The 18129-nt window shown below is 30.7% G+C and overlaps 1 protein-coding gene and 1 long non-coding RNA gene across 3 annotated transcripts; one reads left to right on the top strand and one right to left on the bottom strand.

Annotated features, from left to right (window-relative positions):
* The first annotated feature begins 6818 nt into the window (after positions 1-6818).
* On the top strand, positions 6819-9598 carry LOC111637084 (cytochrome P450 4C1-like). Of its 2 annotated transcripts, XM_023382493.1 has the most exons (11): positions 6819-7053; positions 7165-7277; positions 7343-7428; positions 7547-7737; positions 7810-7879; positions 7998-8124; positions 8206-8403; positions 8485-8658; positions 8737-8803; positions 9010-9189; positions 9260-9598. In XM_023382493.1, exons 1-11 carry the CDS (start codon positions 6855-6857, stop codon positions 9415-9417), a joined length of 1563 nt encoding a protein of 520 aa, XP_023238261.1. In that variant the 5' UTR covers positions 6819-6854; the 3' UTR covers positions 9418-9598. The 2 variants fall into 2 exon arrangements, with proteins under 2 accessions (XP_023238261.1, XP_023238260.1); XM_023382492.1 differs by having other exon boundaries at positions 7547-7879.
* A 1784-nt stretch (positions 9599-11382) lies between these two features.
* Positions 11383-13490, bottom strand: LOC111637076. Its single transcript, XR_002758634.1, has 3 exons — positions 13461-13490; positions 13232-13387; positions 11383-11515 (listed from the first exon to the last, which is right to left on the bottom strand). It is a non-coding gene; the product is annotated as an uncharacterized LOC111637076 (long non-coding RNA).
* Positions 13491-18129: the final 4639 nt, after the last annotated feature.

Below are 18129 nucleotides of genomic sequence, written 5' to 3'. Positions count from 1 at the left end.
AACTTTCAATATTTGTTTGTTTATCCTCAACGTTGGAATCTAATGTTAAATTGAGATATGATGTTATGCAGAGTAAAACTGTCTCTCTGATTTGACGCGATCGTTATATTCGTTGACCGCTTTAAATTGCTAAATGCGCCTGCCGAAATGTTTAGTCTATCGTGGAATAAATAGTTTTATAGCTCAGTCAATCGTCTGTAGTGATTATTTATTGACTCTCGTTATATCGTAACTCCCATCTCTTATCCCAAATTCCTCGGGACCGGATCGCTCACCCAAACACGCATTCACAGACGTAATCTCTGCAGTGTCAGAAATATCCTGATTTTACGAACATAATTATGTATATTCGGTGACAAATCTCACAATTGGAAACACAATTAGGTCATTTTGGACTTCAAAAATCCGATTGGAAAAGTCTTCAGATAAAAAGCATATCACGCGTATTCTGCCTTATGATTTTCGAAAAAGATATAAAAACAACTTCGTAATGTGAATGGAGATGCTCCTAACTTTCGAACGTCTCAAATGTGGTCTATTAAAAAGTCCAGTTCAAGAAATTATGCACTAAAGGGCGAAGGACGATTTGGGTCAGAACGAACTTTGAACGCAATTTTTCACTGCACGAGCAGTTCGAACTCCAACTTTTGTCAAATTTAGCGTTTTATATTAGAGTCGTTAGATGTACGAGATAACAGCATAGTTCTTAACCCGAGGCTTATTTGAATCTGGGAAACTACAACAGTTAAATTCAATTCGTGTTTTAACCGATTATAAGAAATTCGTAACGACGATTATATCTTTCATAGATTCTCTCTTCCACTTGGATTATTCCTTTGTTACAATGGCTATCTTCAATTTCAGGTTCTCTTTAATTTTCTCTTCTATTTCTCATTCTTTGTTTAATCCTCCCGTGAAAGATTACGGTTCTTCCCAACTACTTTAAATATCTAAGTCGAGAACTTTCTGATAACTTTTTTCTTTCTTCTTTCTGGGATCTTTTTATTTTATGGTGTTTGTATTGCTTGTAAATTTGCGAAAAACAATATGTTTCATCAAAAATTGTTGCAGATTCACCCAAAAAAACAAGGAATTTCATCACCTGTTAAACTTGTTAAAATATATACTGTACAGTTAAGTATCGCTTCAAAAAACGTTTCCTGGTCATTTGATAATTGTGATTTTTTAAATTTATAAACGCGTAATTTATTATTTCGAAGTATATATTAATTTTAATAAATAATACTTAATTACATATTTTAAGTTTAGCATAAATATCCAATAATTTTTTTTAATCTGTAGAACGAAAGGATGGAAATATTATGTACAGAAATATCTGGTGGTTGAACAAGAATTTTAATTTTAAAATTTAAATTAAGACTTAGAATTAGTATTTTAATCTAATTTTATTTAAAAATGTCATTACAATTTATTGATTTAAAATCGAATGATGATTATGCGATAAATATAAACAAATTCTTTCAGTTAGTTATAAAAATAATTTAAATAAAAATATAACATAATAAAGAATATATTTTCGTGAAAAAATGACATTAATTACGGAAATGCCAATAAAAATATTACTTAGCAAAAATTTATGTGCAAAACAATAATATATGTTAGCTTTCATCAATATTAGAATTTTAATTCAAACCATTTTACAAGTTGTTTTTGATTTTAGCAATGATTCGCGTTTGTACATTAAAAAAGGACTTATTTAATATTAAAAAATTGAAAAATCGGTCATCGTCATAGCCTTAATTGTTAAAAAAAGCGTCAGATTACTCCGATTCACAATACGGTTGCGGGTTCACGCTTCATAAACTGGCTGGGTGTTCTTCTCGTTGATAATTCTAAGTATAGGTCAGTTTTCCGTAGAAAGTCTTCTTAAGAGGCATTCCTATTGGTAGATTGCCTGTAAGCGAGTCTGTCGTCTTTAATAAAAATTTACTCTTGTTTCAGAGACACGTAAGCACCAGAAGCCTGTGTATAAACAATTTATGAGGTTTATCCGTGTTCACTTTTACTACGTAAAATATCAGATTTTTTAAGAAAAAATGGTGGAACGTAATGAAAGGTCGGCGTAGCTATACGTTTTATTAAGATCGTCTCTGGCCAGGGCATAGCTGCGGCCGAATAGATAAAAACGGCGAATACTAAACGCTGGTCGTGGGTTCACACCTGACAAACGACTGATCCCTTGAAGATTTCCGAATTTTTCATCTGCCAAACACCCCGAATAGGTTCGTTTTCTTTGATTTCCTCTCTGGAGGCACTTCCTTAATGATATAGTTATAATTAATACGAAACAAATAAGCTAACTTTCTTCACCAACAACATTATTTATCAAAAGGTAAATGCGGATGACATTCGCTGATATTGCATGTTAAACACTATTATTTTTCAGATTTATACTTTGTGCAGTGATAAGATTGTTTAGATCGTTGTGGTTCGTATTCTTTCCTATCTTGCTTTTAACAGAGGTGAAAGAGATAATTAACAATTTACGATGCCATAGCTGTTTCAGTAGAATTCGCTATGTAAGAATCGTGGCTTTTGGTTTGCTTCCGAAAAATTCTTTTATTAAGTACAAATTTCCTTTGCGGAAAGCAAAGTATTCTTCTCAGGCAGATTGTTCCGTAACAAAATTTTTTGATGCCGGCAGATTAATAAAAAATTTTAAAATAAATAAATAATATTTACGTTTACATAATAGTAAACAATTAAATATTACAAGTCAGGTCTTTGGAGTAAAAACTACTTTCTCATTTTAGGAAGTTTTATACAGCATATAATTTATATATATATTATATACTCACATGATTTGCAATAAGATTTTTAAAAATTTACACAACTTAAATTTCATCGTGAAGAAGGGAAAAAAACAGGTCTTGCGAGAGATTTTATGTATATATATTTATAGACTGTTAATATTATAAATGAAAAGTTATTAGCTATGGATTATGAAACACCGTTGATTCTGTTATGTGTTGTTGTTTCAAACAGTTAACTGCTTCGACTATAGATAATGTTGTAAGTTTAAAAGAATCTTCCGTATCTACGATAGAATATTTAATAAATATTATTTATATTTTTACGTTGCTTTTTATAGACGCCCCTAAAAGACGAATTCATTCGTTCTCGCTTACTGGATGAAAAGACGATTGTGCAAAAGCGTGTTACTTTAATTACGACTGCGTAGTAAAGTTTTCAGTCAAATTTGAAGTATGTAAGTAGCTTACGTGTACTTGTAACACGAAAATTTCAAAGTTTATATTTGTACGCTTATTAATACGAATTAATATTGTTAATTTGTTTACAATGTTTAAGGCGAGGAGATTCCTGAAATGGAGTACCAAGTTACAAATGTAAAATTCTTTATAGCATTTGATCAGCTTATTCGTTATCCAAAGATCTCAATTGGAGATGCACACGGATTTATTAATTAAAACCCTTTGAAGCCTGGAAAGATTTATGAAGTAGAGGATTCCTTCTTAATTACAAAGCCTGCATGGGGGGTAATATTTCTTTATTAATTATTTTTCTTAAATGTATATAAATTTTACATTAAATTTATATTTTTATTTAGAAACGCACTTCCACGAATTTTTATATAAAATTTATGGATAAGAGAGATAATGCAAACATCGTATGTATCAATATACCAGGAGGAGTTGAATATAAAGAAATAAATTTTAAATTCATATTCAAATTCATTCTTGTATGTGTAAATTACATTCACACTTATTAAATAGTCATTTATTTTAGAAAAGACAAATAAATTGATATATTTCGGCAGTAATTTAATCTTCAGTCGATTTGAATTGGTTTGAATTTAACATACGCTTATACGGTTAGAAGTTCGTTAAATCTACACTCGATAATACGAAATGTTCGGTAATCGGGCAACTTCCGAAAAGTAACCGATAACAAAGAAAACGGTTTCTCGTACTCGGAGCACGTAAGTCGTACTGTTGACGTATGCGGTTGGTTTATCTGCCAGGAAAATAAATATTTACTCGCCTACATGCACAAGAAGCATTGTCAACGTTTTTATTTTGTACAGTAACGCGTTCATTAACGTATTTGCAGGTTTTTCAAATGTTAACACAGTGTAGTTCTACTCTACATCATTTTTGTACTGATTAATAAGTGTGCATCGGGAGCATATGGCAGAGTACACTGGTACGAAAAATATAGCAAGGTCTGCGATGTACGAGTTGTGGGATTTTGCGAAAATACTAAAACTACGCTAATTCGGTATTTTCGTTAATCCGGCACCACTCTGGTCTGGTAAGTGCGGGTTAACGACCGTCTACTGTATATAAATTCAAATAACTAAATTAAGTGTTATAAAGTATAGTCGGCAAACATAGACACCATTTTGAGTTTTTTGTGTGAATGTATACGTTTTGGAAATAAAAATCATCGCCGATTATCAGAAATGCATCGCTTTATTCTCACCATAACATCAACTTCGCATAACCTCAAAAGAATGAAAGCAAGAATGATCGAATCAGCTATCAGAAAATGGTTTGTACCTTGTTTTACTTGTATGGAAGAATACCAACTGAAAAGGGGTTGTAATTTCCGAAATGCATCTGTATAAAATAAAGTTATTCTCTTGCTTCTTTCTGAATTCTCTAATATATTAGAGAGATATTAAAAAAGTGTCAAATGATAGCGAAGTCACTTGGGTTACTGCGGTTCTAAACAATTAAAGTTTGGAATAAAATGCTTGTACTAAAATCATTCGATTTACGAATTAAGAAAGAAGCTTATAAGTGGTCTGCTGTTTATGAGTCATATAGTGTTATATACTGTATATAGTTATATAAATATAACTATATACAGTATATAACACTATACTGTATATAGTTATATTTATATAACTATATACAGTAGATCCCCCTATAAGACGGTAGATACGTTCCGTTCTTTATGAATCAATTTTGTAGGAATCATAGTTTACGGACTACGGCTGTTTGAAAGGTTTTCTTTCATAAAATTAATCGATTCTAGACTAATTCGACTCAACATTTCCAAAATACGTATATTTTTTTGAAAATAATCCGTATAAACTACGTTATAAACAAAAAATTGTAGGATTGCTTACCGAGTGTGTACCGTTCGACTACGCCCGTTGCTAAAGCTTGGTTTCGTCGCGGAACAGCGCATCAAACCGCGGCCGCGATTTCTGATATTATTTTTCTGCGAAAACTTCGTTGACCTTTGGAGACATCCTTAATATAAATAATTTTTATGGCCGTTAAATAAGAAATGTTTCTTTCACAAGAAATGTATAAAATTACAGTACTGGACAGACGATAGGTCGCCTAACTCGCCGTAGCGTGACGCTAGACGGCGAAAAATATATATTTAATTATAATAAAGTTACAATAAATTAAGTTAATATATAATTATATATACAGTACCTAATTTATATATAATTAATATATAATTATATGTACAGTACCTAATTTATATATAATTATATGAACAGACGATACTAAACTCAATTTATCCGCCTAAACGTCCGTAGCGTGGCGCTACGGACGGCGGGAAAGTAGTTCGGCTGCCCGATGACGTTTTACGTATTATAGGAGTTATTTTTACCGTTGTTTACGGATACTGCCACAATCTTTATAGGAATCATAACTATAGGAAACGGTTTTATAGGGGGATCTACTGTAACACCATTCATTAAACAAGCAGTAAACTCATTGGAGTCGATGACCTTTTGATGTAAAAGCGAAACTAAAAAATTAATCTAATCTCTACTTTTGTTAAAGTGTGAAAGTACTGTATAGTTTGTTTTGCTTACTCGTTTTATTAAACTAAATTAATTTATTCAAGCTTTCATAATTTTTCTAAATTTAATAGATCTATAGAAACCAATACGAATTACGCATTCTTTCGGTGTTCTGGAGAATAGAAAGTAACTTCGAAAGTGACTGGCATTTTACAATATTACTGCGGAAGCGATTCATAAATTTATATTAGATTAGATTAGATTAACTTTTATCGTAAGGAAAAGAGAAACTTCTGAGTTAACTTTCTTTTTTATAAAAATATTACTCGAATATTTATTATACATGCTCTAAATTTGATAGATAAGTTCTATATTAAATCGAGATAACATTACAGAAAATGAACCTTGCAATATTGTAAAAAGACTTCCGCGAAAAATAACAACTTAAATATACAGTTAGAATTTTAAGTTAATGCTAATCGTGAAATTGAGAGTTGCAATTGTAAATACTTAATTGTTTTCTAAAACTTATCACTCGCTTTTGAAGGAGTTTATAAAGAAGTTTATAATGAATAAACAGTTAAAGTGATATGAATACATTAAAATATAAGATAAAAAGTAATCAATAACAGATGGAAGATAAAACATTCAAATCTGAGCAAAATATTTACAATGAAATCTTCGTAATAAAGAACAAAAGTATATATCAATATTAGAGTTGTAGCGAGATATCCTTAGAAAATAATCGAGAATACATCTGTTTATAAATTGATTTCGTAAATATATATGAAAAGATTTAAAGAGTATATTCCCTTTCTATCTCTTTCCGAATACGCCTTTGATATACTATACGTTACGAAATGCCAATTGTTTAACCGATAACACAAATATTAATACTTGGTTTAATCCGTTACTATGGATAACCTCATAAAGTAATCTTGATAGTTACCATAAGATAAATGACGTAAACAGGAGAAACCAAATCTGATATAAAACGTAAATATTTTCGATGTTAATATAAATACAAACTGCAGAATACAATTGCAAATAGATTTGACATTATCAGTTGCTTTTGATGCTGGAAAGACAGTGAAAGTTTGAAATGATTTTTTTATTTCTGTGGATTATATTTGAGTTTAGAATATGTTTTATATTCTTTGTAGCTGTAATTATTTTTATATTATGGATGAAAAATTCGAAGAAGAAGAATGATTGTGAAATACAAAAGTTTGCATCTACTCCTCTTTTAAAAAATATTATTTCTGTTTGGAAAAATGGACAGAATATAAATGTAGGCGTTTGTAAGTACTCGTATGATTTACAAATTAAATTATAACAAAATACATTGTAAAAAATCGTTTACTTAATAGAAGTAAAAGCATATTTTTGTTTTTAAATGTTGTTGATTGCAGTACTTATTCAATATCTAAGTGCAGTGTGTCACTTGTTTGAAAAGAAGAAAATGTTTAAAGGATCATGGGCGGGACATACGTACGTTGTACTGTTTCATCCCGAAGTTGCTCAGGTAAGCTTTTTGACTAACGATGAATTCTTGTTGAAATATTGTAAATAAGGATAATACTTTAACAGGAGGTATTAAAAAGCTACAGCGTAATTAATAAAGATTGGGTATACAACATCTTTCACTCGTGGTTGGGTACAGGACTTCTTACCAGGTAAGTAAACGTCTATACAATTACATATATCTCAAGAATACCGATTTATAAATTTTTACATAAGTAGCTACTGTAAATGTAGTAATCGATGCATGTCTTTATGAACCACGTTTCGCAGTTCCGATGAAAAGTGGAGGAGTAGAAGAAAACTTTTAACACCGGCTTTTCACTTTCGAATTCTCGAAGATTTTCAAGATATATTTTACGAACAAGCTAACATATTAGTACAGAAATTAATCGAAACAAAGGAAGGCGAAGTGGTAGAAATGTCCGAATTAGTCACGCTTTGTACACTCGACATAGTTGCGGGTGATTATTTTATTTGTACTTACAGTATTTTCACCGTATCGTACATAAACATTTTAATTAAAATTTTCTTAGACTCGGCCATGGGTATCCAATTAAAAGCTCAAGTCAAGTCAGATAATAACTATGTCAAAGCTGTTAAAGGGTAAACGTCCGTAACTAAGCAATTAAAAATACTTATATTCTTCATAGTAATTTTAAGCGAATTAAATAGAATTTAAACTACTCTTAAAATCAGTACTTAAATTTTAAAATTGCTTTAGAATAACTAGCACATTCATTGAATGGTTTGCAAAACCCTGGTATTGGTTTCCACCAATTCTGTACTTCAGTCCGCTGGGTAAGAAGATGAGAAGAGATATCGAACTCGTTCACGATTTTGCCAGAAAGGTAAGAATAATGCAACGAAACCAATTTTATGCACAATCAAGAAGTAGTTGGAGGATATTTAAAGAAACAAGAACATTTTAGGTGATAAGAAAGAAGAAAGGAAAATTGTTAAAACAGTTGGAAGAGGACGATGTTATCGATGATTTTGAAAAAGACAAAGAAGTTTTGGGGATCAAAAAACGTAGGGCCTTTCTAGATTTGTTGGTATATCATCACATCGTCAGTGGCGACCTGACGGAAGAAGATATCAGAGAAGAAGTCGACACGTTCATGTTTGAAGTAAAATAAATTGTCTAAATTTCTATCTAAATCTTTTTATTTATTTTCAGAGTAGTGTTAATTAAAATACTTTAAAAATAGGGCCACGACACGACCGGAATGGGTATAAGCTGGACTTTGTATCTCCTCGGTTTACATCACGAAACTCAAGAAAGAGTTTATCAGGAACTTTGCCATATTTTTCCCGATGACGTGAATAGAACTATTAAAATGGACGACTTAAAAGAAATGAAATATTTAGAACGAGTTATTAAGGTTTATAATTATTAAATTAACGAATGTATTAAATTAGAGATATTAATCAGGTATAAATAAATTATTTTTAATCTTCAGGAAGCCTTGCGATTATTTCCTTCAGTGCCTTACATTTTGCGAAGGAATTCCGTGGAAATAAAAATTGGTAAGAATTTTACTAATTCCAAGTATTTCTAATTATAAGTTATATTTGTATTTAATTCTAAGTTATATCCCTGTGATATAAATTCGGTGCAACAATTTAAGATGACTTTTTTTCTCTTAAAATGTACTTCTATAATTTGTGTATTACAGATTATAGTTTGAGTAATTTTAAATACAAATTATATACAATTGAAATGTAATTTTTAGGAAAATGTACGATTCCACGAAATTCCTCGTTGTGTGTTTACATTTACGGAATTCATCACAATTCGGAAGTTTATGAAAATCCAGAAGTATTCGATCCAGATAGATTCTTGCCAGAAAACTGCGAGAATCGTCATCCTTTCGCTTACTTGCCATTCTCGGCTGGTCCCAGGAATTGCATAGGTGAGATGTATTATCTAATAACACAAATGCGTTTACAAAGAGAATAAATATTATATTGTCCGTTATACAGGCCAACGTTTCGCCATGATGGTAATGAAGACAGTTTGTGCCCACGTCTTACGTAATTTTAAAGTGCATTCTTTAGAACATCGTGAAAAAGTTCTGGTTTCCGGAGACGTCATACTTCGTCCTAAAGAAGAAATAAAGATGACCATAGAGAAAAGATAACCCTCTGTAAACATGCTTATAAAGTTTATTGTTCGATCCTTTGACAAATTAAAAATATGAAAAATTACGATGACATATAGGGTGAACATCTTACATTTATATATATTACAAGATATCTACAGAAGCTTCAAACGAACAGATTTTATTATTATTGTTATTCATTTATAATATAAAAAGCAGCGACAGAAAACCATATTGTNAATTCTTTCAGTTAGTTATAAAAATAATTTAAATAAAAATATAACATAATAAAGAATATATTTTCGTGAAAAAATGACATTAATTACGGAAATGCCAATAAAAATATTACTTAGCAAAAATTTATGTGCAAAACAATAATATATGTTAGCTTTCATCAATATTAGAATTTTAATTCAAACCATTTTACAAGTTGTTTTTGATTTTAGCAATGATTCGCGTTTGTACATTAAAAAAGGACTTATTTAATATTAAAAAATTGAAAAATCGGTCATCGTCATAGCCTTAATTGTTAAAAAAAGCGTCAGATTACTCCGATTCACAATACGGTTGCGGGTTCACGCTTCATAAACTGGCTGGGTGTTCTTCTCGTTGATAATTCTAAGTATAGGTCAGTTTTCCGTAGAAAGTCTTCTTAAGAGGCATTCCTATTGGTAGATTGCCTGTAAGCGAGTCTGTCGTCTTTAATAAAAATTTACTCTTGTTTCAGAGACACGTAAGCACCAGAAGCCTGTGTATAAACAATTTATGAGGTTTATCCGTGTTCACTTTTACTACGTAAAATATCAGATTTTTTAAGAAAAAATGGTGGAACGTAATGAAAGGTCGGCGTAGCTATACGTTTTATTAAGATCGTCTCTGGCCAGGGCATAGCTGCGGCCGAATAGATAAAAACGGCGAATACTAAACGCTGGTCGTGGGTTCACACCTGACAAACGACTGATCCCTTGAAGATTTCCGAATTTTTCATCTGCCAAACACCCCGAATAGGTTCGTTTTCTTTGATTTCCTCTCTGGAGGCACTTCCTTAATGATATAGTTATAATTAATACGAAACAAATAAGCTAACTTTCTTCACCAACAACATTATTTATCAAAAGGTAAATGCGGATGACATTCGCTGATATTGCATGTTAAACACTATTATTTTTCAGATTTATACTTTGTGCAGTGATAAGATTGTTTAGATCGTTGTGGTTCGTATTCTTTCCTATCTTGCTTTTAACAGAGGTGAAAGAGATAATTAACAATTTACGATGCCATAGCTGTTTCAGTAGAATTCGCTATGTAAGAATCGTGGCTTTTGGTTTGCTTCCGAAAAATTCTTTTATTAAGTACAAATTTCCTTTGCGGAAAGCAAAGTATTCTTCTCAGGCAGATTGTTCCGTAACAAAATTTTTTGATGCCGGCAGATTAATAAAAAATTTTAAAATAAATAAATAATATTTACGTTTACATAATAGTAAACAATTAAATATTACAAGTCAGGTCTTTGGAGTAAAAACTACTTTCTCATTTTAGGAAGTTTTATACAGCATATAATTTATATATATATTATATACTCACATGATTTGCAATAAGATTTTTAAAAATTTACACAACTTAAATTTCATCGTGAAGAAGGGAAAAAAACAGGTCTTGCGAGAGATTTTATGTATATATATTTATAGACTGTTAATATTATAAATGAAAAGTTATTAGCTATGGATTATGAAACACCGTTGATTCTGTTATGTGTTGTTGTTTCAAACAGTTAACTGCTTCGACTATAGATAATGTTGTAAGTTTAAAAGAATCTTCCGTATCTACGATAGAATATTTAATAAATATTATTTATATTTTTACGTTGCTTTTTATAGACGCCCCTAAAAGACGAATTCATTCGTTCTCGCTTACTGGATGAAAAGACGATTGTGCAAAAGCGTGTTACTTTAATTACGACTGCGTAGTAAAGTTTTCAGTCAANAAGAGAATAAATATTATATTGTCCGTTATACAGGCCAACGTTTCGCCATGATGGTAATGAAGACAGTTTGTGCCCACGTCTTACGTAATTTTAAAGTGCATTCTTTAGAACATCGTGAAAAAGTTCTGGTTTCCGGAGACGTCATACTTCGTCCTAAAGAAGAAATAAAGATGACCATAGAGAAAAGATAACCCTCTGTAAACATGCTTATAAAGTTTATTGTTCGATCCTTTGACAAATTAAAAATATGAAAAATTACGATGACATATAGGGTGAACATCTTACATTTATATATATTACAAGATATCTACAGAAGCTTCAAACGAACAGATTTTATTATTATTGTTATTCATTTATAATATAAAAAGCAGCGACAGAAAACCATATTGTATTGTATTGAATATTATAGTGTTTATTATTTATAATGAATTTTATCATTTAATTCTGATAAGACCTTCACTTCCTCATTGTTTCTGAATTGCATGCAAGAACTTTAGTATCAAGAAAAATATCTCTTAGAACTCTTGCAACCCTTGACCTTTTGTATCACTTATTTTATCTCTATCTTTGTAAATATAATGTACAGACGTATTATATATACGAGTATTTACATGTAATAAATCTGTATTAAGTTACTATTACCTTTACCTGTATATTAATTCTTAAATACCATGCAGTTAGTATAAAAATATTTTATGCATTAATCCAAAAAAGTTTTATTTAGCATATTATTAATTTAATCAAAAGAAAGATAAAGAATACGGCAGTAAATAAAACTCGTGATAAGTGATAAGACTAGTGACGTGCGGTGAGATTGGGGAATAGACACGCAGAAAAAGTTCTTGATTGTTTCACCAATTATTAAACCATTTCTAAATAAAGGTTACACGGCGTTAAGTCATTTTAACAAATAATAATCTTACTATAAATCTAATGGTATATAGCAGAATTTAATTTATTCAATTATAATATAACATTCTTTTAATGGTGATCATTGTGGTTATTATTCATTTNCAGTTATGTAGAGGATAGGCGCAGGAAGTCTCGGTTAACTATATACGAACTTCTGACGCAAGCCGGAAGTCACGTTATTTCAATTCAAAAATTCCCCCCCCCGAAAGAAGGTAGATAGACTACCGGCACGATTCCGTTGTTAACAGGAAAAGTATGATGTACAGGGGCGAGACGCTAAAATTGAGAGAATTGTGACGATGTCACAATAAATAATAGCTCATACTTAGATAGAAAATTTAGAAAAAATAAAATTTCCTTTTGGACTATACATGTAACTGAGTCCATCTTCATCTGTCCTTTCATACGCTTTGTAGAGGCAATAACAAATTCACGGCGATACCGACCTTTTATTTGAGGCTACATGTTCGCCGTCCAATGTAAATAAGTTAATTAAGTTAAATAAATTTGTTATTGCCTCTACAAAGCGTGTGAAAGGACAGATGAAGATGGACTCAGTTACATGTACAGTCCAAAAGGAAATATATTTTTTCTAAATTTTCTATTTGTGAATTCGTCCTGGCAAATTTATTTTTAATAGCTCATACTGTTTTTATATTTCTTATAAATATATAAAGTAAAATGATGTCATATTTTAATGAGTGGTATATTGGGAATATATCATTTTTTTACGACACGTGGTTACGTCTGTTCTGAAAAAATAATATAGACGACGATTTTATATAATTTGTACAAATAAACATAATTTTTTTTTGTAATTTATAGAACATATCTTACTATATAAAATATAACATATAATAAAAAAATAAACGTGCCTACTAATCCTCATTATTTGTAAATAAATATGCTGACACAATAATAAACACGCAATTTACATAATAATTATTTAAACTTTACCTGGCAAAACAACCATTTAAATATGAGTTTATAAATCCAGTTTTTTTTTTATTTTTTTAAAAAGTTTTAATTTTTTCGACGCCGAAACGTATACAAGTGTATAACAATATTGATTTTCTTCGTATTTGCTTCAATCTCCAAACAGGTAAATAAGAACTGTAGGTAAAAATGGTAAAATTTATAATTTTTGAAGAAATGACTTATTTTAGCCGCTAATAATTTATAGTACGTTTTCAAAATTAAAAACTTCTAATGACCACGTTTTCAAATTGTTTAAAAGTAAAGAATCTATCGCTGAAAATTATAAGTTGTAGAGAAAATTTTATTGACCCTTATCAACAAGGTTCAGTAATAAGAATTAAACTAGCATTGTTAATTTAAAATATTCCTATATTATTACATAACAGTAATTTTTCTACATTTTTACAGATGAAGAAATTTTTGTTGTTTTCCTTCGGTTTGTACAAATTGAAAAACCAGGTTTGCTTTCTGCACAACCAAAACTGCTCGTAGATGAGTGTATAGGAGCCGAAATAGGAGTATCCTCTCCACTTAAATCCGAAATTACTTACGAATTTAAAAGATTTGTCGATATTGACAAAACGTCATTTGGTGTGAGTAACAATTAATTTGATAATAATTAACGAAACGAGAATTTAGGATAAGATTTTAATTTGAATCAAAATATTATTTTTTCTAATTAGCCATCTTATGATATGAGATTTTTACTGGAGTTAAAAGACACAAGAGATAAAGAAAACATAAATATTAAAAATAACGTATTTGTAATAGAGAACATGATCTATAGTCGTGATGTAATGACGCATAGAAATTTTGCAGAAGCATATAATTTCTGACAAATCAATGTCTCTCGCTTATTAGGCTACGTGACAAATAGACCTAACATAAATATATATATATATTTAATGAAAATAGTTTACGTCGTCGTTCATCACTTTTTCCGTGAAACATTGGAATAATTACACGGGATAAGAGTAAGAAGAATGCATTAATATGCATTGTTGAAAAATTACGAGACCGTGACCACGTACGAACTCCACCTTTAATACAAAAACAGAAAATAAATACATCACTAAGAAACAGTTCTTTGTTACTGTTTTTCCTTTACTTTTATATTCCATACAGAAAAGTATCTGATATTATATTATGTTTATTATTGTAATTACTGTAACCATTAATTAATATTTTAATAATTATAATACGATTATATAAATCGTTTTCAATTATATTATTGAAACAACTGGAATTTCATACAAGCCACATAAAGTTTAATATTTTTCTCTTTTCTTTTCTGCGCTTTCAATATGTATTTTCTCTATTTGTATCATTAGAAGATCTTGCATTAGAGTTGTGTTTTGTCTTCCTTTTTATAGCTTTGAGAATGTTTATAATTAAAATAACAGAAAACTTCATCTAAAACTCGACGAGTCCAGTCCAAAGTTCATATATTTTAATGGAATTAAATAGAAATCGTCGATCGTCGATCTTCGAATCATTATTAGTGTACAGTACATGGGAAAAGTAAACATAAAATGCTAGTTCTATTTTGCCTTTACTAGTTTAGCTTAGTTTGTTCGTCATACCTACGAGTACAATACTGACATCGTCGCTTGAAAAAAGGACGATTCGATGTTCTAAAGTGTATTTTCAGAAAAATGTTTGTTTATTTATTTTAACTTAGATCATTTACTAGTTTATTACAGCCTAGTACAAGTCTATCATCGTATAATACGGCGATTACTTAATTTAAGCAATAATACATATAGAAAACTTTTATGTGAAATAAACTTCTCGTAAATAGTTAATTTCAATTTCACCAACATATCTATATAAGTAAAATCACATAAAGTAAGTAATGTGTCGAATTTTAATACACGCATTAGAAAAGCTACTTTATTATACAGGATATCACACTCTACCCGGCATTTCTTTAAAACTTTTGACACTAATGATATTACAACAAAATTAGAAGCGGACTCACCTCATTTTGTGAGAAATATGGTGACATCATAACGTATGCTGGAAATGGCCACCATTTGCATCCAGACAATCTTGAAACCGCAACATATTTCGGAGCGTAGTTGCCAGTAAGTCCTCTGAAAATGCCCGAATTCCTTCGGTGATGTTTACTTTCAAAGCGTCTAAGCTTAGTGATTGGTTTACGTAAACTCACTCTTTCAGATAATCCGATAAAAATAATTAGGCGGAATTACATCGGCGAGCGAGGTGGCCACAGCCATTCGAAATGAAACAGTAGCCGAAAAAATGAGGAATTAGTCCGTTAAATCGAGGTATTACTGTACAAGGTTATCTGTGCCATCCATCCCTAATATTGCGAGTCTTACTCCGATAAACCGAGCAATCATTCCCTCTCTCGAAAGTCTATAAATCACACACAAGTCACAGCTATGTTTCAGAGACCTTTTTATCTCGGTTTCAAAGCGTCATACGAAAAGTCTCAAAATTGAGCAGAAATACCCCATTTCCAGAAATTTGCCCTAAAAGAAAATTGCAAAATAATTTTTCTGCCGTTTATGATTTTTGTTATATTAGCTAGGCATTGATCACGTCTTAACTTTTTCTTAATAATTAGTTTCGGAATGAAATTAACACTATTATTTTGTTGACTATGTATAACTTATTCTATATTTCTAACACAGTAGAGGGGTTCCACGAGTTCAGAGACTGGATGTGTTTATAGGTAAACCCGTTTATTTATACATAAATAGTCGATTACAGAATGAATCTGAAGACTACGTGTTATTTCTTCACGCCACATTTTTATTAAACAAGATATTTCCTATCGTCTCCATCTCGTTGCTATTTTGTCACCTGTATGATCTTAGGGTGAAAGCCCGTTTTTTCGATTTGATACTCTTAAAATTCCAGTTTGTCAGATTCGTGTCTTATTCCAGCCTCACAATACACAGTAGGTAATTAGCAATTGAACGGAAAATTGAAATTTAATCTTCGAAACGGAAATAAATAATAGATAATACTCTTTTTAATTATCTCTTACTCCGTGATATTTCGATAAAATCCTAAAAATGGGACGAAGTTTCAGACCTGGCAACGCTGCCTACAGCTAATATGAGAAGATTTCAACATTCCTTTCTTCGACAAGATTTTAGATTTCCCAGTTTGGAGGAGGAAGAAAATGCTGAAAAATACTTATTTCCCAGGAACTCTTTTGGAAGCGAATGTTTCTAATTAGCCGGGTGGCAGGTGAATATTGAATCTTAAACCTTTCAGACTTTAAGCATTTAAAACTAAAGTGTTATTATTATTTTTTGATTTTAAATATTCAAAATCTCACATACTTAGTGCCAATTTATGGCGTAAAAAAAAGCTGTAAATCAGAAATACAGAAAAAATGCATCCGCCTGACTTAACCAAGAATTGCTCTATCTCTTTACCTGTTCTGCTTTGTAGACATCATTGTTACTGTATGTCATATATATCCTCGATTACTGTAAAACAGCGTGTCTATACAGTAGATATAAGACCTTTTCTGATATACGCCACAAACAACAAATAGTCGTTTCTTTTTCTTCTTATATCTTTTGAAAGCTTTCTCGAACTGACGATACTTTTCATGGCATCTTCCCGTAAAGAAGTCGAACTGATTCTTGGATATGCTTATTACAAACGTAATACATTAAAGCAATACACCAACCAAAGCCGAATGGCTTTGGTTGGTGTATTGCTTTACGCTTATAACAATAAAATTTTCTGGTTACAAATCATTTCCATATATTCGTGGTATAACTTACCAGGTTGATTACCTGGAAATTTCTGCAGGTTCATAAGTCATTTATTACTTATAGATGGAGATATCCGTGTCTTTCATCTACACCTTTAACATTTTCCGCTGCTGGTAAAATTTCACCGAACAGTTTCAAATCCATAATATTCCACGCCTCTACAAATATTTTGCATTGCCCACTGCTTTTGCCAATTTATATCTTTTTAATGGCTTCTTGATCTAGCAATGAGAATTATATCGTATTTAAGGAGAGATATGGCATTGGTATTGTATTTTGTATATTCGTATACCTCTTCTGGGTCTGGAACTGAAGTTTTTCCATATTAATTAAGATATTACCACTCACTCCATTTGTTCTGTAAATGTATTCTGGGTGATTGTAAGTTAAATACTCCCGTACTGCTCTGTCTAACAATATTTAATACTTTAAATGCATCCACATTTGGTACACTCCTTATAAAAATTAGTACCAAACTTTGCCACTATTGGCGCTGCATGCAACAAACAATTTAGTCCTATATGTATAAAATACCGATGCTTTACAGAATCCTTACGGATGCAAGGATTAGGGATATTGCTTTATTTGGAACCCATTCTAAACGTGATAAGCGGGATTTCAATGAACGATTGCAATTAATTCTTTGATACTTTTCATTTACAGCGCGATACTGTCGAAACTACCAAATTTTCAACATGTCCTCGATAAATTATATTTTTTAAGTGACACGACTAATGAAAGTGCTTTTTCTTAGAGGTCGTAAATACGTAGATTTCTACAGGCTATTTTTTCGCTTGACATTATGGCCCCATTTGTTCTGATAACTTAGAAAATGTTATAAGTGAATATTCACAGCGTGCAAATTTAAAAAATTGCTAGTTTATACATTAAAAACTTGCTAAAGTAGTTTGAGTGAAAAATGAGTTATATTTAAACTCAAATTGGTCGTATTTTTGTTAATGTTTCTGCACGATAAATATTTATATTACTGCTTTATTTATTTCCTAACAATAAAAGGAATGTTGGTAGACTAGTTTGTTAATAATAAAACATAGTCCAGTGATTAATAAAACATTTCTATAGAAAGGACTGTTTCTTTCTTATCCGATGCTA

The sequence above is a fragment of the Centruroides sculpturatus genome, unplaced genomic scaffold, assembly GCF_000671375.1.
Source record: "Centruroides sculpturatus isolate CEXI.00-Female unplaced genomic scaffold, Cexi_2.0 scaffold776, whole genome shotgun sequence".
Taxonomy (NCBI): Eukaryota; Metazoa; Arthropoda; class Arachnida; order Scorpiones; family Buthidae; genus Centruroides; species Centruroides sculpturatus.
The sequence above is the reverse complement of the archived record's forward strand: the minus strand, read 5'-3'. Positions and strand labels throughout refer to the sequence as shown.